General features: G+C 38.2%; 1 protein-coding gene across 19 annotated transcripts in view; it reads left to right on the forward strand.

Moving 5' to 3' along the window:
- The window catches only part of LOC116217322 (uncharacterized), a 672,500-nt gene that overhangs the window by 305,773 nt on the left and 340,703 nt on the right, over positions 1–26,024 (forward strand). For 14 of the 19 annotated variants that reach the window (XR_014887146.1, XR_014887144.1, XR_014887145.1 and 11 more), the window contains one exon: positions 6,188–6,285. The exons of the other annotated variants lie outside the window; for them this stretch is intronic. Coding sequence is in view for 2 of the 14 variants with exons in the window: in XM_085239002.1 (XP_085095128.1) it covers positions 6,188–6,239 (52 nt within the window). In the remaining 12 variants the exon portion in view is untranslated. The remainder of the gene's footprint in view (positions 1–6,187; positions 6,286–26,024) is intronic. 19 annotated transcript variants of the gene reach the window in all.

Consider the following 26,024-nt stretch of genomic DNA (forward strand, 5'->3'; position numbering starts at 1 on the left):
ACTAAGAGTACGTGTCCTGCTCTTTAAATCCTTAGTCATCTAAAGCTCCTTTTTCAGTACTCCAGATGGGAGCCCTTGCATGACTGTTAACACACACTAACATGTGAGGGATTCCATGCCTGTAAATGAATCCACCTTAACTTCCTTGAGTATCCCCATGAACACAATTTTTCATTACCTAAGTGAGGAATAGGGCTTTAATTACATTACAACTTCTTCCTGGAAAGCTTTATCCACTGTGTTATTATTGCTGAAGTGAAGGGTGTATCCTGCTTAGAGAAATTCCTTTGGCTCTGTTTGAATCAGTGTTACTCATAAGGCTGCATTTGCAAGTGTCAGTTTGTGTCATTTTCGCTTTCCATGAAAGTTATCTAATAATTTTGAGAGTTGTTGAGTATTTTGGACAAAAGTAAAGATTTATAATCAAACATACATGGGATAAAGTTGCATTGCGCTTATCTTTTTCTGAGTGGTTGTAATGATGAAAAATGTTCTTCAAAAATGCAAAGTTAATCTGATGTGTACAGGAGTCTAGGAAGAACAGAGCTTTTTCAGTGAGGCATGTTAAGTAACCCATTTTGTCTTAGGTTCTTCCTCCATGCCTTTCCAGTTGTGGTCCAAGAACCTCCAGCCCTGTGCCAGCTGATTTTGAGGGATGTACCTATGCTGAACCAGGGCTAACAATGAGTCAGTCTCTTCAAATGAGAAGAGTGAGTTACTGAACTTCTCAATTTTGTACCACATCGGCTATCTCATGTTTCTGTTACTGATTCAGATCAGTGATTTTTCACATAATTTTTTATTATTTATGCAGTTATAGTTTCTTTGTGTTGCCAACCACTAACAGATGGCTTATTTCTCTAATCAAACAGTTGTTTCAAATGTGTGTCTATCTAAACAAAATAGCATGCTGAATATCTAATGCTGGAAAAACAAATTGTTTCCAGTCTTCTTGAGGGCAATAGAAATATTTTAAAGTTAATCATGTGAATATTGATTTATTTTACAGATTACAATGCTCATTTTTTTTCCAGATTAGGGATAAAAGAAATTGGACATATTTCCTATAGATCTGTTTAGAGGCTCCTCTGGGCACTAGAATATGCTCCTTGTGTCATGCTGTAGGAGTAGAAGCATGAGCATTATGATCAGTTGGAATACTGCTAGTTCTTATCCAGAAGAGTGTGCCAGTGTGTAGCATGCTGCTACAGTTTTATGACTTTTATTGGAGAAAGTCAAGTTCCTCTAGATTGTCTTTCAGAACAGCAGATAGTTGCAGTAATAGTATTTTGAGACAAAAGTTCATTTCTGAAAGTCTCTTAAGATTGGTAACCATAGCTGAAATTTTTACAAATCTATTTCTGAAAAAGTTTTTTTCTAAGTTGCAGTGAGATAGCTGTCTTTAATACTAATGAAAACTTAATTGTCCTTCCTAATTATTGAAGCATGTTTTTCTGAAACAGAAATAAACTGTATATAGTTGAAATAATTGATTTTCTTGTGTGGACTAGTATCAACTGTTCCTCTTGGTAGTCTACGGGATGCAGACAGGTATGGAGTTTAAAGGATGAAGTGTAAGTTTACTTCATGACTGCCGTGGTCACACTGTAATGTCATCAAATCCATTTGTGAGATCCATTTGCTGTATGTTGACTACTATTTTAATGTTCTGATAGACGATCAAAGTCGATTCCTAACTAAGGCCTGTTCTAAGACGTCCACAGGGGTTACATAAGCAGCTGTGATACACTAGGATACAGAAAAAATACAGGGAAGTTTCCCCTAGGAATGCTTTTCATAGCGCTGATCAATCAAAGTTGTGCTGTATTTCCCTAGATAGAAGGAGGTTCTTGGGAGCTCTTTGCTGTGGTCTGAAGACTTGGCTTTGGACTTTTATTATTTGATATTCAGAGAGTATAGTTCCATAAGGGGATATTCCCACATAGCAGGAAAAAGTGAGTAATGGTAAAAATAAAAATAAAAAGAACAATCATCCCTCCTCCCCAGATTCCTGAAGCTATCAGTGTCTAAAAATGTTTTCAGTGAACATTCAGCAGTCACTGGAGGGCTCACAAAAACTAACCTGATCAAATATCAGTCTAAGATTACCTATTTGTTTGTAATTCCTGTGTTTATAATATCTGAAACCTTCCCAATACCTACACTTACTCTGTTACCTACATTTTGAAAACTCTGTTTCCTTTAAGCATCAAGCCAGATCTCTTCTCAATATTTTTGAAATAGGAACTGGTATTCTTGTCCTTTTAGGATTTTGACTAAATTATAGATATTTTGTATAATCATTTTTGCGTTGTGTCTTATTCATGGAAAGAAGATTATTTTGTTCCAAGAATTGAACTATAAAGTGTGATTTATGATAATGTTTTCAATTTAGAGTTTCTGTAAAATTTATTTCTAATATTCAGAAAGACTTTTTGCTTTAGAAATCAAAGTATCTCAATTAGATGCTTCATAGTATTTCTGAAGAACACTGTTCCATTTTTTTTCTGAGTCTATGTTATGTAAAGCAGTGCTTCCATCTTTTTTACACTGCAATTGTCATTTGGCCTCTTTTTCTGTTATTTCCTCCTCCCTTCCTCATCTGTCATAATTTATATAAATTAAAATAAATAGCTGAATTAGATCACAATTTCACATGTATTACTGGGAAATAATTATATATTTTGCCATTCTGTTCCATGGAAATCTTCGTGCCAAAATCTTTTCTGATAATGAGCGGTCATCACTCTGTTCTCATCATCTCAAGAGAACCTTTTCACTCTATAAAAACTTCTTCTAAAACCATTATAATTGTGATGAAAAGTTTTAATTTTTACTTGGTTTTGTATTGTGAAGAATCAAAATGTTGATCCTTCCATCTTACCCAGTCATTCATCTGCCAAGACAAATCATAGAATCATAGAATCACCAAGGTTTGAAAGGACCTCCAAGATCATTCAGCCCAAACATCCACATATCACCAATACTTTCCAGTAAATCATGTCCCTCAGTATAACGTCTAAACATTTCTTGAACACCTCCAGAAACAGTAACTCCACCATCTCCTTGGAAAGCCCATACCACAGCCTGACTACTCTCTTGGGGAAGTTTTCCTAATGTGCAACCTGGATCTCCCCTGGAGCAGCTTGAGGTCATTTATTCTAGTCCTATAGCAAGTTACATGGGAGAAGAGGCTAACCACAACCTCCCTTGAGGTAGTTGTAGAGAGTAGTGATAAGGCCACCTCTGAACCTCCTCTTCTTCAGACTGAAAAATCCCAGTTCCCTCAGCCATTCCTCATAAGACTTCTACTCCAGATACCTCACCAGTTTGCTTCATTCTGAATGTGCTCCAGGGCCTCAATGTCATTTTTGTAGTGAGGGTCCCAAAACTGAACACAGTACTCAAGGTGCGGCCTTGCCAGTGCTGTGTACTGAGGGGTGATTATTTCCCTGCTCCAGCTGACAACAGTTTCTAATGCAAGCCAGGATACCATTGGCCTTCTTGGCCACCTGGGCACACTGCTGGCTCATGTTCAGCTGAGTTCAACCAACATCCCAAGTCTGTTTCCTCTTCACAGTCTTCCAGTCACTCTGCCTCAACCCTGTAGCACTGCCCGGGGTATTCTGGAAATAGTTTAAATCTTCTTATTAATAAGCTGAATTAAATAATAGAAGCAATTGTGTAGCATGAAGTAGTGAAGTACTCAACATAAATTTTTAAAGAAACTATGGATTTTACTGTCCACAGTGCTATTGTTTCCAGCAGCGTATCTATTTTTTTTTCTGCTAAAATACATGACATTTTAAAACGTGAGAAAATCAAAATTTAGAGCACTTTGAAAATGACACTGTTGATATTTTCGCTTCAGAGGAACAATTTTTCAAAAAGAAAAAAAAAAAAAAAGAGGGAGATGAGTGCCATTTGTGGTCTCCATAGCAGTAGTTTCACCTGAATTTATAAACAGATGACTGTGTCTGACACATTTGCCTTTTTTAGTAGCGTTACTGTTGTTTTCAAATGGTGATCTAATTCTACAAATACTTTTGGAAAACATCAAAATGCCTTGAATAACCTTAGTCACAAGGTCAGACAAGGTCACCTTCTTCCAGACTGTTTGCCCTGCTCACCATTTTAACATGACAGCCTTTCACAGCTCCTTGTATTTGTGAAGGACTTGGTGGTCGATCTGGTGCTTGTTTGGATCGTATCTTTTCATTGAGCACCCCCCCAAAAAAGTGGAAAGGGATTTGAATCTCAAAATTCAGTGTTTATCAGAATTACACATTGTAATCCCACACCATAACTCTGAATTCAGCACTGAGAAAGCCCAGAGTAAAACCAAACTGGAGTGAAACAGAATGCACAGATTCTACACAACATCCACTGCATTCCAAGACACAACTTCCCTCTTGTACCCCTACAACCAGACTGTATGCTCCTGGGTTATTTCAGTAGTCTCCTGTTCACTACATCTTGCCTGCCCAAAATCAGCAGACTCCCTCCAGCCCAAGCAGGCTTCAGCTTCTCTCCAGCAGAAACCTACCTCTGGTTCAGAAGGCTGCACCTGGCTGAATGGGCAGGGAGCCCTCCTCTCAGTCCCATAGCCTTCCCACCATCTGTAGCCCCATGAGGGGAGACGATCTTTTTCCCAACAGCAGGGAAGTGAAAGTGAGCTGAGAACAGATGAAATGAATGCCGTCCATCACAGAGATTTATGTCTGACAAGATGAAATCAGTTTATTTCACTCTTTTTAGCTTCTATAACATTGTGGTAAGCTTGCTGGTTTTTTGAGCTGCAGTGGGTGGAGAGGCTTTAGATACTTATGGAGATTCCCTGAATTGACATAACAGGAAAATGAATATCAAACAAGGCAAATATAATTTTTTTCCTCTGAACATACTTCAGTGCTCTTCATTTTGCATTAAATGATTACTTAACGATTAGCAGAAATCTGAAGTCCAATCTCAATGAATCAAGCACAACTGACAACTGCAGTAAAAACCCAGCTCCTAAATCAGCTTTATTCTTGTTACTAGAGCTTAAAGGCCCCAGCTGAGAAGCTAAAGACATTGTACAACCACACAGTAAGAGATAGTTCCTGCTTCAGAAAGCTTGCAGTTGAAACGGATGAAATATTGTTGAGCATAGCGCTATTACTCTCTGATAGAAAGACTGAGTTTAACTGACACACTTCCTAGCTCAAGGTCAGAGAAGGACTGTGATGAAACTGGAAACTGAACCAAAATCTTCTGAGTCTCAGACTAGTGCCTGAGCCAGAAGACGATCCTTCAAACCATGCAGAACATTGCCATTTGTTTTCATATGAAATGCTCTCTTTCATGCCGCTGGTTCTTCAGCACCTTTTTGTGTGCCATTCCATCTCTGCCACACAGTATTCCTCCTGTAGGTGTTCTTCTGGCAAATAGAGGAGCTATTAAAATAAGCCAAGTGCATCTCCCCTCTCTGTAAGCAGTTTTCGAAACAAAAAGCTTTTGATAAAAATAACTTGCACCAAATAGTCCTGCAGTCCTTTTTCCCCAGAATATTGCCTTCCCCGTTTGCATCCTTTCTCTGCTTTCTACAACTTACGATGTCAAAGTCTGTGCAAAGATGAAATATTTGGGGCAAATTTTTGAAAAACAATCAGAGGTAGTTGTTGTAAAGAAATTTTCTTAATGAGATTCTTCGTTGCTGAAATCTTTTTTATCCAAAATGAAAAAAAAAGAGCAAGATAAACCAATGATATTGTTTAATGTGAACTTTATATCCTCCTCCTTCTGATCAGGTTTTAGGTACTGCATATATATAGACAGTGAACATAGAGTTTATCTTTACTTTTAATGCGCTAAAAAAAAAAAAAAAAAAAAAGCAGGATTGGCTGCCAGAATCAGTTTCCAAAATAAAGTGATGTTATCAGAGACAAAAAAATGAGAGCCTTTTAACTCTGTCTGCCTTCCGTATTCCTTTCTGTTTTGACAGGGCTTCATGTGCCCTTTCCATAGAAATATTAATGAATTCTTGCAGGTGTAAGATATACAGTATGAATTAAAGAATAATACTACATGCAGCTTCTTGAAATCAATACTGAAATTCACAGTGTTACTTCCATCTCAAAACACGGACAGCTGTAAAATAGTATTTGCTAATCAAATATTAAATCATCCTTCTTTTTCTTCTCTTAAGGAAGAGAGACATATTTGTTCAAAACAAGTCTAGTGGCAACTGGAGAAGATAAGAGGAGCATTCATTAAAGAATTTTTGGGGAGGCTGAACTGAATGAGGTAAATGAACTTAATTGACTTGTCTGCGTTCCTAACAAATATTTATCTTCCTCTCCCATAATTGTTGTAGCAGGTTTCTGCCTAGTAAGGAAAGTCTAGAAAGCAGATATAGGGAGTCTTGATGGCGACAAATTTTATTAAATAAGGATAGAATGGAATAGGCTTCAGTTGTTTCTAGACTTATTTGTTGTGGGGAGACATCTAAAAAGGAATATTTTTTCAGTTGGAGTAGTCTTGAAACATGAGATTATATCTTTTTATGTTAAATCTGTATTTAAAAGCAAAGTCATTCGCTTGCTCTCCTTGTGTAAGATTTAGGAAGAAAGGGGAGAGGTTTTCGGAGGTAATTAAAAATAGCCAATCCAGCAGCTATGTGTGGTGCCAGGGAAATGTCAGGTTATAAATCTGTCTCAAGCAAAGTTAATCAGGTGGTAAAATCCCAGTTGTAGATTTAACACAGAGACAACAAAACAAGACCAGTCAGGATTTAGTTAGCTCATCATTCACAGAATCACAGAATTGTAGGTGTTGGAAGGGCCCTCTGCATGTCATCAAGTCCGACTGCCGGCTAAAGCAGATTCTCTAAAGCAGGTTGCACAGAAAAATTGTCCAGGTGAATTTTGACTGTCCCCACAGAAGGAGTCTCTACCATCTCTCTGGGCAGCCTGTGCCAATTCTCTGTCAATCTCAAAGTAAAGAAGTCCGTTCTCACGTTCTATGGAACTTCCTGTATTCCACTTTATGCCCTTTGTCCCTTGTCTTGTCACTGGACACTACTTAAAAGAACCTGGCTCCATCCTATTGACAGCTGTCTTTTAGATATTTAGCACTGATAAGATTTCCTCTCGCAGAAACAATGCATAAATAGACATTTACTTTGCAGAAGTGATCATAAAATTTAATTTCAATTCTAGCTCTAAACAGAAATGCTGTGGTTTCAATTGTTCAAATCTCTGCTTTAAGCCAGCCAGGTGCCCTGAATTTAATAAATGATAGCATTGAACTTCCTGAGATTTTTTTTCTAGAATTTTGTAGACCTATCTGTCACCCAGAGCCCCACCCACCTATGTGGAAAAACCGGAAGCCTTTTAGCTTTTGCCATTTTTTAGATTTTGAGCATCCAGCTCATCGCATAACCAGCATAACCAATCTTTCAAGGTAACTGTAATGATGAACAGTAAGTTACGAATACATCAATTATGCAGCCCCTTTTAACCACAATGAATTCTAATCATGTTTCAGAAGCATGAAATCCAGCCATAGAGCACTCTCAAATAGAAATAATAATAATAATAATAATAATAATAATAATAATAATAATAATAAAATCCATTGTGTAAATTGATTTCTGTAAATATATCACCTCTCCTAGGCATAGTGTCCCAGGTGGCCGTGATGGGACCACTTCATTTATTTTTGCCAAATTCCCCATGCTGCAGGCTCCATTTAGCAGGTCACTGGGTCCAGCCCTGTCCACAAGCATGACTGCAGGGAGCAGTGACAGCAGAGTTCAGCAGCTTCCCAGTTCGAGCACAGACTGGCCTTCCTACCAGGCAACATCAAAGCGATTCAGCTCAGTGACCCGGGAAAATAAGCAGTGGTCCTGGCTCTGTTCCAGGAGTGGGACAGATAATGCTTGTGGGATTTTGGTGAAGCATGAAGAAAACTAGTTGCATGTCAATCAACTGTTTTGACACCTTGGGGCTATTATCTATTATGCTATCTAAAAGAATGAAAAGGAATTCTTTTCTACTCTGTCGCTTTCCACTTCTTGTATGCTAATGTGAAAGATTGGTGCATCCCTAATTTCATTATATTCGAAAAATGGAAGAGGAAGAGGAGAGAGAGCTGAAATCTGTTGTTTTTTAAATTAGTAATTCCTTCAGTAACTTGCTTCATCTGGTCTTCCTACATTCTTACCTAGTTTCTGTCAGTGTATTTATTGTCGGTGATAATGTATCAAGGCATACAATTAACAATATCAAAAACAGAGTAAGATTAAGTGTTGATTTTCCTCCATGGATTGAAGTTCACCTCTACTTTTTAAAATCAAGGATCTGACAGCATCAAATTGTATTTAAAAGGATGCTCATACAGATGCGGCTACCAAAGATCCAGATGTGAATGATGGGCATGTCGGCATTTTTCATCAGAGATTTGCTTTTGATTTTAATTTGAACTAAGATTAAATTAGCTTGTAATTTACTAATGAAAATTAAAAAATACTAAACCATGTATTCTCTTTTGTGCCTTGGTAGTGCTTCAAAGGGAGTAGCAGCTGTCTTCAGAGCGAACAAACACTACTCCTACTACTGCTTAAGAACTGACCTTCCCATTTCTGTGCTGTTTATTATATCTTAGTCTACAATTTCCACTCTCCTCTGTAGTCATTTCTGTTATGTCCAGGGTTTCTGTTCTTCTAGCCTTCCTCTTCTTCCGAGCAGCAGCTGGTTCATATCATCCTTTTTTAAAATGTTGTCAAGAAGTTGGAAAGCCTCTTTAGGAGTGGCTTCTGGAGAGCTGCTCTGAGGAAATCAGTACAGTTCTAGCCAAGCGTTACTTCTCAGTTCTTCTGAATCAAAGCCTACTTAAGTCAAAAATGTTACCCTTTTTCACATGTCACAGACCATTAATAATAATGGTCTCTCTTCCCATATTTATCTGTGTTTCATTTGCTTTTGTTGTGTGTTGTTGCTGTATATCTGTTCTGCAAATATCAACTGGTGTTTAAGCCACTGGCTAAGTGATGTCATTCTCAGCAATATTCTCCAGGATTCAAGTGTTTTCACTGTCTTAATTTAGTAAATGTCTTCCAGTTTAGACAAATTGGAATAGCAGCTGTTGTCATTATTTTATTTATTTCAACAAGCCTTTTTCTTTTACATTTTTATTTCAATCAGTCTTTGAATCTGAAAAGAGCATCTATAATGTTCATTTTCATTTTAAAAGGAGACTAATAGAATCAGTAAAGTGTACACATTGTCAAGAGTGTTGATTCCTGATTATCGATCACTGCATCCTTTCTTATGACTGCCTTCCTTCTTACTGCTGAAGTATTCCTCTATAACCTAAAAATAACCTAAAGTCATGAAAAATGAAAAAGGTGCCTGTGCAAACAATCCCTGTGAAAAGACTGGACAATTCATAGGAGGATGGTTATATCTTTCTGGACAAGTTGTCCAACTGTGAGACGAAAGGTTTCATGTTATACTGGCAGATGAAATGGCTGAACAGTAGAACTCCAAGGGCTGTAGCATATGCCACTACATCTGGCTTATGGCCAGTTACTAGCAGTGTTCTCTAGGGCTCAGTTTTAGGGCTGGTTCTTTTCAATGTTTTTATCAGTGATTGCGAGTTCAGTGCATGGTAAGTAAGGCTGCCGATGATACTAAAATTGGGAGGTGCTGCTGACTCTTTGGATGAGAGGCTTTGCAGAGTCTGTCTCTGTACACTGGAGCACTGGGAAATCAACAACAGCATGGAATTCAACAAAAGAAAGAGCCAAGTGCTCTACCTGGCACAGAGTAATGCTAGACACAGGTGCAGACTGGGAGATGAGTGGCTGGAGAATAGCTGTGCAGAAGGGGACTGGGTGTGCTCGTGACAGCATGTTCAGCATGAGCCAGCAGTGTGCCCTGGCAGCTAAAAAGGCAAACTATATTCTGAATTGCATTTAACACTGCACAGACAGCTGGTCAATAGAGGTGATTTTCCCATTATATTTAGTGTTGGCGTGACCTCACCTTGAATATTTCATGCATTTCTGGTATCCATAATATAAAAGGTTGCTAAGGTCCTTGAAAGTATCCAGAGGAGGACAGCAGACATGGTAACAGGGTTAGAAGACACGTCCTGTCTTGAGGTTGGGCTTTGGCTGTCCAGTCTGGAGAAGACAAAGACAAGGGGAGACCTCATTACTCTCTGAAAGACCCTGAGGAGAAGACAAAGAGGGAGGAAACTGATGGTAGGATGGGAGAACATTGCCAGGAAAGCTTCAGACTGGATGTTTGGAAAAATTTCAGGTGGTCAGACACTTCCAAGCAAAGTAATTTATTCCCCATGTCTGTCAGTGTTCAAGAAGTGCTGAGTCTTTCAGTAACGTGCTTTAACTTTTGATTAGTCCTGAGGTGGTCAGGTCAGAGGATCTCTGCAGGTCCCTTCCAGCTGAACTGTTCTGTTCTGTACATGGCCTTCATGTACAGAAGGTTGGGTTAGGTATCTTGTAGTAATTGAAATCCAGACAGATTATTCATTAATAAGTAGTAAACCACCAGGGTAAATTTTGGTGGAATAAGGGTTTAAAGTACAAGTTCTTTGAGACAGTGCCTATTTTTTCTCATATCTTCCATTATGTTTGTTTGTTTTGGCAGTGCATACACAAAAAAATATGTATAATTCACAACATGATTTTTTCAGGCTTTTGCTTGCAAATGTTCTGTAATGGGCCTCACGCTGGTTTACATTTTAAAAATAAAATAAATATTTTGAACTGACTTTGATCTCATTCACGTAACTGTTTTGATCAAAATGTTTCGAGGATATTTGGGACACGGATTTACTCTCTGTGCATGCTATCTGTAATGACCCAGTAGACCAGAACATCTTCAGAAGAGCTGTCACAATCTATCAAGTCAATGATCTGTGAAATATAAATTCTCTATGGAAATTGTTATGGGCCATTAAGTAAATAATAGTACCTATTTTATAAACTCTATATTAACTATATATTTATTACAGAAGACCAAACTGATATGATAAAATAAAAACCAGCCTAAAGCCTCCAGCTAAAACTTAAACCTCCCCAATTGTGAAAAAAACTATTATTGAATTTTGTTACACACATTCTTTTTATATTCCTGTAGTGCAAAGTGGTGTACAACTGGTGTAAAATTCCAGAGTACTCATACGGACATTTTTTTCCATAGCATTTTCAGACTAGTTTTGAGAGCTAACTTTGACAGCCACATAGATAAAAAAGCAATACCTTAAAAGAGCCTATTCCAATGAACTGAAGGAGGTGTGTCTTGAAATGTGCACAAAATACCAAAATAAAGTAATTTTAAAAATTGCACTGAATTCTCTATGAGATTTCTGGAAAGTGTTAGTTTTGAGAATTCAATTCCAAGTGCTATGTTGGAGTGCTTCAAAATATTTAATGTGTTTTTCCCCCAGAGATACAAGGTAGTACTCTGATCCCTGTTTCAGAGAGGGAGAATCTGAAACAAGGATGTTAGGATTCAACTCTCCTAATAACGATGATCTAAAAGTTAGGCACTGAGCCAAATAAACTCTCTTTATAGTCTCAAAGGGAAAGAATCATCCCCATTGGTAGGATTCAACCTGATGGTGGTGTCTGGAGCATGTATTTATGCTTCAGTTGAGAGCTGTGACAGAATTTACAAAGCTTGTTGTATCCAGTCTGTTTCTCCAGGCTGCCTTGACAGTAAATTGGTTTCCGCTAGTGGCTACTTCCTTGGCAAAACCAATTGCTTTGATCCAGAAGAACTCCCGAGTAGACCCAGCATGTAACTGAGGTTGAAACCCAGACAACCTAAGCTCACAGACAATATCTTTAGATAAACATTACAGGGTATGGAAGGCTTATCGCATTTGGGGTTATTCTACCACAGTCTGCTAATAGGCCATGTGGTGAATGCCACTCAGTATTTATTTGAGACAACACAAGTCTTGAGTAAAAAAAATAAGCAGGCTATTCCAGGTTGCATAATCTAATGACACTATTCAAAAATAATATTTGTAATAGCAGGTTATTTTATTTGTAACATTTTTTCCATTGTTGGGTGTATAGAGTTTAAGTTTCATTCAGATGCCAAAAACCTGTATTGGGTGGGACAGGCTTGGGAGGGTCATCAGAGGATCCAACTGTATTTGGAGCAACAATAGGAAAGACTAACAGAAAAACAGACAAAGTAAACACTAACAGATTACTAGATTCATCTAGTATTAGCAATTTAAAGCAACTGCCAGGTGAATTAGCTGAGTTGCTTCTAGTACTAGGAAGTCTTAACATTTCTTTGGATCCAAAGAATAACAAATATGATACCATCTTTTACAGCAGTGTTGGGGGCCTTTAAACTTGATCATTTTCCCAGGCTAATTAGTAGAAGCTAAATTATGCACATAGGCATAGAAAAGCATGAGCTACTTGGGATGAGTCATTATGACTTCTTTAATATTCAACTTTAAAAACCTGTCTCCTTTGAAGGGTCTAGCAAACATACATGAGGGTGATCATACTAATATGTCTTACTTTAACTCTCAGTGGACTTTTGACAAAGGCTTTTAAGGAACAGAAAATGACATTGGATAAGAGAAATTATAATGGATAAATAATTGCTTAAAATTGGAATGGAGTCCAGGAAAAAATAGAGATGTAGAAAAAAGGGATGAGCAGTGCTGTACAAAGTTCAAAATGTTAGTCAGCACAAGATCAAACTGAAGAGTTGCAGAAGGATTTTGCAAGACTGAAAAAGTGGACAACAAAATTGTAGATTAAATTAAATGTAAAATGTGGCTGAATTTATTTGGAAAAGACAATCAAAATTCATTTATTAAATGGTGAACCATTACTGTTGATGGTTGACCACTACTGTTCAAGAGTGATATCTAGAGCTGAGTTACCTATAGAAAAGTAAATATTCTTCATGCTGTGTAGATATTTTACTATATAGTTAATACTTTTTGTAGTCTTCTCATGAGCATATCAGATGGCACTGCCAGTTTGAAAAATAAATCATCACATCTTTCTATGCACAGTCGATAATTACCAGCATGTAACTTGGATTCTGTTTAGAACATGACTGATTACAACTAAAATTGTATAGTATGACTCATCAGCTGATAATTAGATCTCCCCCATCATACAGACCTAAGTCATGTCACCATAATCTATAATGACAAAGAGTGACAGATTTCATGCTTTTGGAAAGCAGAAGCTTAGTTTTTCTAATATAGTCACAATAAAGAAATGGATAGGTTTCTCTTGTATTGCCTTCTTTATACATTTTTCCTTCAAATGCATGCATTCTTGCTGTCTCTTGTGAGTTTTTTTGTTTGTATATTTGCTTTCTGATTTCACTTTCATCTTTTTATCTTACACTTATATTTCTCACCGCAAATAAACAAGATTCAGAAAGGGAGAAATGGCTTCATTATAGATAGAGTTTTTTTAAGACTTATCAAGACAAAATGCCAGTAGGAGATCTGCCAGAAACCATGCATGATTACAGGTACTAAACAAAGAGGAGAAACTGCTGTACGTACTATATTGAAATAAAACTGGAAAATGTTAAGGGATGATGCGCTGTCTTAAAAGAGTCTGCACCTATTGTTTGATTAGCAAAAAGTACAAATGAATTTAACTCTTGGGTTTTGGCTTCAAGCATTGATTGTCAGATTGCATAGTTCTTTCTTTGTTTCCCAGAAGTGGGGTGGGAACTATGACCATGATCTTGTAAATATTTTGATGCATATGTATGCATTTGATGCATATTTATCTTAGTAGGTTCTTTTTATATCATCAACAGTTTAAAATATTGTAAATAATAAAATATGGCTGTTTGGATGCAAAATTTGCAGGTAATCCTGCCTGTATTAGTAGTGTAATAGTTAAGTTATATCAGTGTATTGAAATATTTAGGCAGCAGAAGCCATAAGCATTGAACAGATGAATACTTAACATCATCATCACCTATGTATCATCTGTGTGGTGTAATCAATATGCATATATTCTGTACTCTGATTAGTATGAAGAAAGATGACCAAGGAAATCACTTTCACTTCTACTTTACTGTGCTTATGAAGAAACAAATTTCATCTGCCTGCATCAATCTTAATCCTGATCCACATATTGAGCCCAGTGGGTCTGCTTTAAGAAGCAACAGTAAGCGTATGTGTGACTGCCTGGAAGAAAGAAGCTTTTGTGTGTGACAGTGCAGTTCTCTGATCCGGTGGGAGATTGAAAGGAATATTAAGATCCCTTTACATCTGACACATAGCAGAAACTGATAGCTCAAATGCAGAGTCAGGGGTTTTGAAAGATGGAAAGCTTGTTTTTATAACTAACCTTCAACTATAATCCCAACACAAACTTAAAGATGTTTCTACACATTAATAATACTTTAATCATTTCCAAATGCAAATCAAGATGCATAATTTCTCCATAAATCAACACTGTTATACATTTTATGAAACTGTATGTTCAACGCTATTCTCTGGAAAAACTAATTAAAATTGTCAGTTGATAAAGTTAATCAATGATAGCATTTCCCATGTAACACTTACTATAAAATATTTAGAAACTCAAACTAGCACGACAGATATATTGAGAATATCCACAGGTCAGAAGTAAGGTTATTCTGTAACGATGAAAAATGTGTTCTTTCTATGTAAATGTGAATAATTTATGAATAATATATGTTTGTTATGTAGGCAATGTTAAATTTATGACATCCTTTAATATTCACTGCTTGGGTTTTAAGTGCTTTGCTCTGTAAATGATGCAATAGGTAAGTAAATCTGTGTCATTTAACAGCCTGAGTCATATTTGTGTTACAGCTGTAGTCATCTGCAGTTTAGAACTGTTTTAAAGACCCACAAAGATTTGGTATGGGGGAAATTAATATCTGGTGATTTGTTTGGAGTATTTTGGAAGTTTTATGAAAAACTCCCTCAAGAGCTTTGCATGTTAAATAATAGAAAAATAACATGTATTCTGCTAGTATTAGTGAATTCACTTATACATCTAACACCTACATGGACCTGTGAAGATCTGTTTGAGTGTTTTCTGAGGTTTGTCCTACTGGTTTAGTGCTTCAGGGCTGCTGCAGGCAGCCTCCTCTGTTCTGGCAACTAGTCAAGGACAAAGGAAATTCTTCCTCTTCAGGATGGTACAATGTGTCTGATTGGATATCATTTAAGACATGCACTGTAAGAAATAGAAACTTTCTCCTGGAGGTAATGATTTGGTTTGATTGCTTGCGATGTAACAAGTTAATGGTTGAGTGCTGGAGTCTAGTCCAAATCAGAACCTAATGTGAAAACAGAATGAGGTGGAAAGGATATTCTCTGCTGATGCTTTCGTTCTAGTAAGAAAGGGCTCTAGGGCCAGTCTTGTCTTTGTAACAGACTTCAAACAGGAATGAATGAATGAATGAAAGAACTTAAACAGGAAAGTCACTGGGCTCCCTGTGAACTCCAGCAGACCTAGTACTGCAAGCCCTGACAGCAGGGTGCAGAGTGGCTCAGCCTCTGTAACAATCCCTTCTCCCTTCCTTTTTCCAAATCGGAAAGGGATCCTTTCCTCGAAGGCACACGTTTGGGAAACAGCCTCGGTGAGTAATGGTTGTGAAGAAATGAAGCACCATTCAACTATTTTAAATGTGACTTCTATCAGACTAATGAGACTCTACAGAGCCCAGCTGATCTCAAATGGCAAATTTAGTCCAGAATTGACTTTTCCGTGAGGACAGATCTTTGTTCTTGTTTTCTTGAAGATGGTAATTGTGTCCAGCTTTCACCTGCAGATCCTGAATGGCTTTACAAAAAAAGGCATCTTTTGGGTGCATATGCAGTTTTAGTACTGAGGTGGTTTTGGGTAGTTTAAGGACAGCATTAGAGGAATCGATAATTTAAGACTGTAATGCAGTTTGCAGTCACTGTGAACACTTGGATGTGTTTCTAAAAAGTTATCCCTGTAACACCTTGTTTCCTTTTTGAGTTTTTCTTCTGTAAACATAAAAGTTTAGAATGCTTAACAACTGGGTTGTTTGTAGCCCATCAGAAATAATCGGATGCAATCTGAAAGTTCTTAATCATTCTGGGAGTTACTGCTTTAAGTTGCTCACCTGGGTGCCATGAGGGCTGCCGAAGAGAAATAAATCTGGGTGTTCCTCATGCTTATGAAGCCAGTAAGATGTGTGCTTATAGTTCTCATCTCACTGAAAACAGTCCTTGTTAGGCAGCTTTTGTCAGGCTGAGCACAACTACATTTTTTTTGCTTCCTTCTTGCTTTCACGTTGCCAGATGGTACTAAAAAGGAGAAAGAGGAAATGAATCACTCTTTTTAATAATGTTCATTGTTGGCCTTGCCACTGTATGCCTGCTTCATCTGGATGAACGTTCCCATGGGCATGCTGGCAATCTCCAAACTTTTCAGACCACTCTCCCCTTCAGCTCAGCTTTACCAATCCCGGATTCCACAACACTGATCCATCCAAATGTCTGCACATTTATGCTGGAAATAAAATCAGTGGCTTAAAATCATCTCCTGGATTTTCCTCCCACGTGTGCCCTGATGAGATGTCTGACTTATTTAAGCACCTACTCCTGACTGAGGCATGCTAAACTTCTGTTGCTATGAATTCTTCAATGAATTCAAGGGAGACAAGTCATTATTTACTCAGTCGTGGACAGGGCAGACCAACATCTGAACACCATCACAGATACTGAACAGTACTTCTGTTGTTAGACAGAGTGGCTAGCTATTGCTGCATAATAAAAATAATGTTTGATGGCTTTCTCATAGTCTTAACATTTACAGTTGCAGTGATGACAAAACTTGCATGTATAAATTAAAGCCAAACAGCCATCCCTTTGCAGCAGATTTTAATTTTCTTGATATTATTTTGTTCTTGTTTAAGTGTGGAAATGCCAAAGTTGATACAAGGTGCAAAATTAAAATAATAACAACACCCACTTCATTCCCTAAGAACTGAAGTAATAAAAGTTGTACGTCAAGAGGAATTGAATGAACCAGGCTTTAGCCATTAACTTTCAGAAAGCACATCTCATCACCACTTGTCGTAACAAACAGAAAGCTGGAAGTAGAATGCAAGACTAGCATGTGAGACTATTCCCGATTCCAAGGAACAAAGTGGAAGTGTCTCAGGTACTTGAGCTGCAACCTGCATCACAGCAGAATGCAAAATAACCTGAACAGTCCAATCTGTCCTACTCCATCATTGTTCCACCACCCCTGCATGGTAAAGATACAAATCCAGTATTACAGTGTTTCTTAAGAGAATCTTAGGTCCTCGACATCACAGGCTCTCAGACTAAAACGTAGTAGTACTCTTTGTTTGTTTGTTTGTTTTCTTTGCTGACTGAGTGCAAAGAGATCTCTGGAGAAGGGGTCATTTCTCAGTTTGTTACTGCTTGCTGTTTGCCTGTCACTGGGATCTAGAAGTACCAGCCAAGACTGAGCACAGCCAGCAAGCCATATGTCATGGCAAGTGTTGCACATTTGTGTGATTCCTGTTTTAACAGATCCTTGTGTGATTCCCTCTTTAACGAAGTTGTTTGATGTGAGTAGAACAATGAAAAAATGATGATACCCCAATTTCACAGAGATGAAAGCCTGCATCTGAAACTACAGCCCTTAAGACTGATGGTTTCAAACCCACATTTTTAGCCTCCGGTTTCAGCCAGCACTTTCTCTGATGTCTTAGTTGCCTGCAGCTCCCTGGTTAAGAAGGTCAGGCTCTTTTGGGAGCACACCAGAGTATATGCAGAGTGGCGGAGTTCAAGCTGTTGCATATATGAATCTGTGCTCCTGTTCCACACAAGTAAAATGTTAAGACCTAATATGAATGCTTTAGCTTTGGGACGTCCAGAGGAAGGAGATACTCTGCATTCAGCAACCTTATTGACATTTTTCTGACACTTGCTATTAAAACATATTAGGCTCAGTATGTATGTGTCTCATTTTCAATGCCTTCTCGCATGTTCACTCAATAACCATTTCCAGCATATTGTACTCTTGTGTGCTGTTAATAGCTGTAAATCTTTTAGCAGCAGAACTGTCTGCTTCACTGGTAGCCAGGGCATTTGATCAAAGTTTTCTGCTAGTGCCTACTAAAGCAAAAGACCTCGGTTACCAGGCAAGGCACTAGACCCCATTCTTTTGCTTTTTATGGCAGTGTATGATGTGCTGTCTTAACTGCTGCTCCAGACAAGATATGTTGTTCTGAGACTTTTGAAGTGGAGCTGAGCAACTTTGCCAGCTCTGATGTGGTAGTTTCCTGAACAGCAGATAACAGGAGGCTGAGAGCTCAGCACTGTTCCCGTTATCTCTTCTTATATCCTTGCTGTGCACTGGCAGCTGTCCGGTTGCATTTGCAGACCTGCTGCTAGACTGAAAGCAGCTTCTCTAGTATTTTCTTAGACCACAGTGGTTGTCTAAGCCCCTGGTCATTTAGCTAAAACGTGCCAAGAAGCAGGAAAGAGCCAGCTGTGTTTTCCAGATCTGTTACAAATGTTTCCCACTCTTTAGGAAGCTGTCACAGATGCGTACACCCCAAACATTCCCCTTGTATTTTCATTTGCTTTAAAAACAACAGCTTGACTCAGTCACACTCAGCTGCAGTGTGCTAATGTATGGAAGTGACAAATAATGCCTAATGTGTTCTTTATTGTCTGCAGTCTTTGAAAAGATGAACGCAGGACGGTTTGAATATTGTATGAGATCAGGCATCTAACTCAGACAAACAGAGGGCTTTTTCCTCTGTAAAATTCAAAGGGGAGACAGTTCAGAAAGCAAATCTTACATAAGTGTGGGAAGGAATGGGAAGTGGGCTGAAACTGAATTTTGCTCTAAAGTGAAGCGCTCACATTGATCATCTTCTTCTGTTTGTTTCCTCACACCTCACAAATTTCTCTTTTCACAATGACAGTTTCAAAGATGCTGCTGCTGTAGAAGCTTAAATAAGCAGCAGAGAGCAGTACCGAGCTGCCTGTATCTGATGGAAATGGTTGCTGTAAGAACAACTGAACTGGTCTACAGAAGAAGCAGAGATCAGAAGCGTGATATTAATTGTCCTCTCCGGTACAGAAACTGTTCCAATTGTCTTCTGTTTGCATGACTGCCCATACATGTAGAAAGAGGACCTGAAGCAATGATATAGCTTGTGAGCAAGCCACTCCTGGGCTCCTTCCTCCTGGGGTGGATTTCAGCTTTGTTTTCATCAGATTATTCCTAAAAGCTTCAGAGCATACATATATACACACATATATATCTATTTTTTTTAAAACAAGAGTTTTTTCATTAATGAAATAAAAATCTCCTGGGGTGAAGACCATATAGAATGAATTATATATTCCACATTTCATAGAAATGATTTAGTAGTAGCACATGTTTTATTATTCAGATGGAATAATGAATCTCAGGTGATTTAATTCAAATAGAGTCTGTGACCACATGTACTTTCCATGAGTAAGAGGAGGGCTGTTCATCAGAAGTGACAGCAATTTTGATTGTATTTATTTCTTAACTCCCCTCAGTATTCTGTCTCTGTATGTCCCCCCTGTGCTCTTCAGCACTACAGATATAGAAAGAGGAGAATAAGATGCTTGTATTTTGCTTGTCTACATAACATTTTCTCCACAAATGAGCCATTTCCCATGAGAAATTATTTTTCACAAATCCCATAGCACACACTTCCAAAGTCACTGGCTACCTTCTAGTGCCAAAAATAAATCTTAGGTTCAAGTATGTAACAAGCCTGGGTTTATCCTGGTTGTATCTGCAAATTGTGCACTCCATTAGAAAAAATCTTCCAGACAACCAATATGATTTTAATGTTTTTTACCTTTAGTTAAAGAGTGTAGACAACTACAGCCTTGTGAATTCTAGAGTTCCAGTCTCTCTTGCTATCATCTAATTAGGGATTGGGTTTTTTGGTTGTTGTTTTCTTTTTCTCCCCCTTGTGCACAAAGAATTCAGTAATTCAGATATGAAACTTACTAGTCAGCTGTCTCTACTTTTGTTTATCTGGATTTTATGCTCCTTATATTCTTATCTATGTAATAGAAGGGTAAAGGTGGATATTTGTAAGAGTTTTGATGGGATTTGGTATAGTTTTAAAAGATTCCTTAGAGCTGTATTTAAAGTAGATCCTATTGAATGTAAATGTGTAGGGAAGTGTCTGCCATATTTTATTATAAACTTTTACAAGCTATCCTTTTACAAGATATCAGTTTAATAGCTAAAATTACACACATTGAGGCCTCATTAAGCCTAAGATTGAGGGAAGTGCTAGTTATAGTAATCACTCCAGCTAAGGGCTCTGTGCGTAGCTGACATGTCAGTATCTCAGCTTTTATTCTGTACTAAGAGTGCTTGAAGCCTCTCCCATTGTAGAAGGGTGAAAGAAAGTTCTCCAAAGAGAAGAGCCAAGAAGGAACAGAGTAAGAGATTCCTGGAACATGCAGAGGGTAATTTACTGACACAGGTGATAAGGGAATCAAATGCGGAAGGTGCCCCACTTGTTTGTTAACAGGGAAGGTCTCATTGGTGATGTGATGGTTGAAGGCTATCTCAGGCACAGCAATTACAGGATGATTAGGTTCTCCATCTTTGAAAAGCAAGGAAGGTAGTCAGAAGAATGGCTACCCAAGACTTTTGCAGTGCGCATTTTGGTCTATTTAGAGACCTGGTTGGCAGAGTCCCTTGGGATGTAGTTATAAAGGACAACAGAGTCCAAGAAGGCTGGGTATTGTTCAAGAAGGAAATCTTGAAAGCACAAGAGCAGACCATCCCTGTGTGCTGAAAGATGATCAGGGAAGAACACCAGCTGACCTGAGTAGAGAGCTTCTTCTGGAACCTGGGAAGAAAAATAGTTTATGGCCTTTGGAAGAAGAGGCAGACAACTCAGGAGGGCTACAAAGGTGTGAGGTTATGCAAGAAGAAAATTAGAAGGGTCAAAGCCCAGCTAGATTTTAGTGTGGCTACTGCACTAAAAGACAATAAAATATATTTTTATAAATATATGAATGACGAAAGAAGGATTAAGGAGAATCAGACCAGCAGGACTAGAGAAGTGATTTTCCCTCAAGTTGTGCTAGGAGACATTTCGATGGAACATTAGGAAGAATTTCTTCATGGAAGGCGTGGTCAAGCATTGCAAGGGGCTGCCCAGGGAAGCAGTGAAATCTCCATCATGGGAGGTATTTAACAAACTTGAGGATGTGGTGCTTATAGACACATTTTAGCAATGGACTCAATAGAGTTAGGTAGACAGTCAGATTTGATGTTCTTACAGATCTTTTTCAACATAAACGATTCTGTGATTCTATGGAAGTCTTTAGGCAGCCAGAAAAGCTGATTCATAGAGACTTGATGTCTCCCATTCATATCCCTAAGTAGTATTTGAATCTCCTTGGTGTCTCTTGTTCCGTTAATGTTATTGCACAAGCAGGCCCTGTCTGCAGCAGATGAGAAAGCTGCTTTATTTTCTTAACTATACTAAGGTGTATATGCCCTTCCATGCACTTCCTCTTGGAAATGCCACGTCTGGTCTGACTATTCAATGGCATCTTTGCTAAGCACTGCTCAGAGGATTAGTTAGGTAACTTGCCTTCACCTTGCTTTGTAATCATGTGCTCTTCTGATAATCTGTGCTGCCAATCACTTACCTAAATCCAACAACCATAATCTCCAGCATGAAACAAAGTAAGAGCTTCCTTTATCCAGCTAAAACTCAATACCTTCAGAACAAGCTATGTGAATTTTGCCCTGGTTTGTATTTAAACTAATATCTTGTCCTGCCTTATTTAATTTTGGAAAGGTCAACATGTATTTCCCCAGGATCCCCAGAACTGAGCAACAACCACCTGCTCATTAAATGCACCACTGATGTTTATGAATATTACATTTATAAGCTGCGTTTTTATACTACACATACATGCAGGGAAATGAGCGACAAAAGAAGCTGCTTGTAATGCTGCATCTATTTAAGTCTGCAAAAATCAATAAAGCTTTACTTAGACACAGTATGTGTCATCTCTCTTGTGCTTCTATAGCAATAAGAAATATGTTTAGGCATTTTGAAAACTACTGGCCTAAAAATCAAAAATATATGAGCTTTTGAGTTTTCTAATTTTTGAAAATCTTCTAAGAGATTTTTCTGCAGGTCGAGTATAATGTGCTCTGAGCATCCCCATTTATTTTCACAACATGAAAGCACACAACATGTAGCACACAATAGAAACACAGAATGAATCACAGAATTGTAGAATGGCTTGGTTTAGGAGAGACCTTAAAGATCATCCAGTTTCAATTCCCCTGCCGTGGGCAGGGATGCCACCTATTAGATCAGGTTGCCCCTAGCTGTCTTGAAATCAGGAAATTAAACAGTAATAAAAGGCAGGCCTGTAAGAAAGATTAAACTCTGTTCCAAGAATATACTAGTGACCTGAGAGCATGCCAATTATTGGTATATTATATGAAGTAGTAAGTGATGTATTCTAAATAAGACCAAGCTGGTAAGCCATATATATGCAGGTGTTGGAAAGAATTATTTGGAGAGAATAACATAGTTGATTTTTCCAACATCTTTTTTAATACGGGTACTAGGATATGCTTAATAAACATTTATTCTGATCAATGTTTGTTCTCTCTTTATGACGGGGTAATGCTACTAGAGATCGTATTTTATAAAGTGAGCAGTCTGACCAGTTCAGGATCCAGACCCCATCACTCACCAGTCATTGATGAGTAAGACAGACATTACTTCCCAAACTCTCTATATGATACTGTGTCTTGATTTTTTTTTCTCTATATCAAATATATTTTTTTTATAAAAAGAAGTGTCATACTGAAATGCCTACTGCAAACTACCAGCAGCAGTTTTGAAGTTATTTACACACTGGCCCTGTTAACAAGGTACAGAAAGACAAGAAAATCCCATCCCCTTCTTTTTTGTAGATTGTAGACAAAGGGAATCTCAGACTCAGAAATGTGCAACATACAGTATCTCTTCTTTGTAGCAAATCATTAGCATCTTCTTCTGCTGATGTGACTCAGCAGTTTCCATCATTAAAAATCAGGTAAAGACATTATGGAACGTAATGTGCATTATTCAACAAGCAGTCACTAGCACTGTTGCTGTTCTTTTTCATGTGAAGTTAAGAGAGGTTTGCACTAGCTGTTGTAAGTTAGTTTAAAGAACCCTGTCTCCACAAGTAGAGTACTGAAGAGGTAATTCTTCAACCTTTGCTTTGTATCTTTGAGGTCTCTTGAAAGTGATAGAGGCTGGAGGATTGGTAGGATGGAAATTGCAGACAAAAAAAAAAAAAAAAAAGAGTTGAATGGATGGATAAATCATGATATAAAAATATGGCTATCATGAGAAGGATACTCACCTTGAGTGAGACAGCAGGTAACTGGAGTTCATGTAGGATGAAAAGTGTAGGTGTGGAAACTGCATGGAGCCTCTGAGTAAAGACTGGCCCTCTTCAAGGGCTCAGAGCTAATTCTTCTGAGTTTTATCTTGATTATGCACTTACGTTTGATGCTACCCTGTACCTATGGGTGTGTACATACACCCATATATATGTAAATAAAATAGAATTTTGTTCAAAGGCTACGTACATATCTATCATATTTCCCAGTAACAGCAGTAAGTCATTTGAATGTAATGGTTATACTGCCATGGTAATAATACATTGTGTATGTTCCAGTGTCTCCAAAGCCTAAAATGTTTAGCTGCAGACAGTAAGACAATTCTGTATCTAATCCTTCATAATTATCTATTGAGAGATTTAAGGAGTCATCAAAAACCTATCTTAAACCATTCTGTGGGTGGCTCTCAGGTTTCTCGTTTTCCTTAATCATGATTTTTCTAGGCCAAGGAGTTTTCCACATTTTTGTAATAGCATGTCAGGGTATGTTGCATCTACTTTGTGTGCCTCTGACAACTAAGTTTTACATTACATGTATATTGCCTGTGTCACAGCAAGCAGGGGTTTGTAGGGTGAGAGAATGGGATCGTGACCCATTCCCCAGACTCCAGCCCTTTTTTTTTTTTCAAATTAAAAAAATAAAAAATAAAAAAATCTTTGTGTCTTTAGAATAACTGGAATGCACTGTCTTGTGTTTTTTTTTCTTCCTAGAGTATACTGAATTGCTGACTCTGTTTTTGATGTGCTGTGTGACTAGGGAGATCCTGTGCTTAATTCAGTGCATCACTGATCCTGGCTAGATGTCACCAACAGTTATGGATTGTGTGACATGCACAGAATACAATGGGGAAGTTTTCTCTCTTCATATGTTATCTGAGGGTGCTCTGAAAGTAATGTCTCCTATTGTACTGTGCTTGCCCACGACATCAGTGGCAGATGGTGGTGGTACGGCAGTAGAGTTTCAACCTTCCCACCAATATTCCCTTGCATGTTGTTGCCATGAGAGAGAGCAGCAGAGGGGCAGTCTGACAGAATGATGTCTGACATGGGAGTGCAGATGAAGAAAAGGTATGTCACTGAATTCCTCCGTTCTGAAAAAATGGCACCCAATGACATTCCTCATGACCTGAGGAGACCAAACAGTGGATGTGAACACAGTGAGATGGTGGGTGGTGTGTTTCAGCAGAGGTGATCACAATGTAAAATACAAACCATGTTCCGGATGGCCATGCACAGCTGTCACACCAGAAAATGTAGAGTGTCTTGATCAGCAGATCCATGCAAATTGACAGATTACAACAGGAAACAGTGTACAGAGCTGATTATCAGCTTCAGTGCATTGGAAATGATGGTGGAAACATTGGAATATCACAAAGTTTGTGCCAGGTGGGTCCCAAAAATGTGTCCCACAAATGCTCACGTGAGAACAGAATACCATATACAAGTTTGTTAGGACATACTGAAGCAAAACAAGGCTGAAGGTGACAGTATCCTGGATCCCATCATTACTGGTGACAAGGAATGGTGCCACACTATGAGCTGGAGTCTAAATGGCAGTTCATGGAGTGATGACTCCATGATAATTCCTGCCCTCCCCACACTCCTGCTCTTGAAGAAGTTCAAGGTGCAGCCCTCAGTGGGTATAATGATGTCTACTGTCTTTGGGATAAGAAAGGGCAATCCTTCTAGATTTCCTGAAACCTGGACAAATCATCAGCTCTAACTGCTACATGATGCTGCCTAAGCTGAAGGCTCAAACTGCCAGACTCAGGCCAGAGAAGAATACCTAACCTTTCCTTTCAACATGATATTGTTTTGTAGCTGAGAACTGTGTTTTATCAAACAGTGTTGTTGTGTTCTTTGTGTCTGTTGTAGTTTCCACAGAAATAAATAGGAGGCACCACTTTCAGAGCAATCTATGTATGTTATAGCTGCCATGAAATTAAAGAGCTTCAAATTCTCTTTAGAGACTTTTATCTTAGAGTTGTTCTGTATTTTACAGGAAGTCTATTAGATTTTCTTCACAGTTCTCATCACCTTTCTTATGTTCCTGACATGCTGTTCCAGTCCTCCCTTCCAAATGTTTCTTCATTTATCTTCAGGTTATTGCAGAGTGGCTGCTGCTTATTTTCTTGAGTGACTAAATGCAAATCCCTTCAAAGACTACGAATGTCCTTCAGGCTGCTGGAAGGGATAATAATGAGCAATATGTGCTTTTTCCCTTCTTGCTTCCTTTTGTTGCCCTGTATGAAGCAAGTCTTTCCACACACGTGGCTCATGCAGAAACACCTGACTTTGTGTGCAGATAAATTGCTTTACCTGTTGAACTTTGTGTTTCTAGTTCTGAGTGAGATTCTCTGTATTTCTCTCTGAGCTTTATGTTCATGTTTGTTTCCTTTTCAATCTTCCCTGTCTAGACTTTTTTGTTAAACCCTGACTGGGAAGAGAATGTAGCTGGAATTCAGATAATTAGACATTTTTCTTTTCCCATACATGCGCTTTTTTTTTTTTTTTTTTTTTTTTGGGTGGGGGTTTGGACA

The sequence above is a fragment of the Meleagris gallopavo genome, chromosome 1 (assembly GCF_905368555.1).
Source record: "Meleagris gallopavo chromosome 1, MGAL_WU_HG_1.1, whole genome shotgun sequence".
Lineage (NCBI taxonomy): Eukaryota > Metazoa > Chordata > Aves > Galliformes > Phasianidae > Meleagris > Meleagris gallopavo.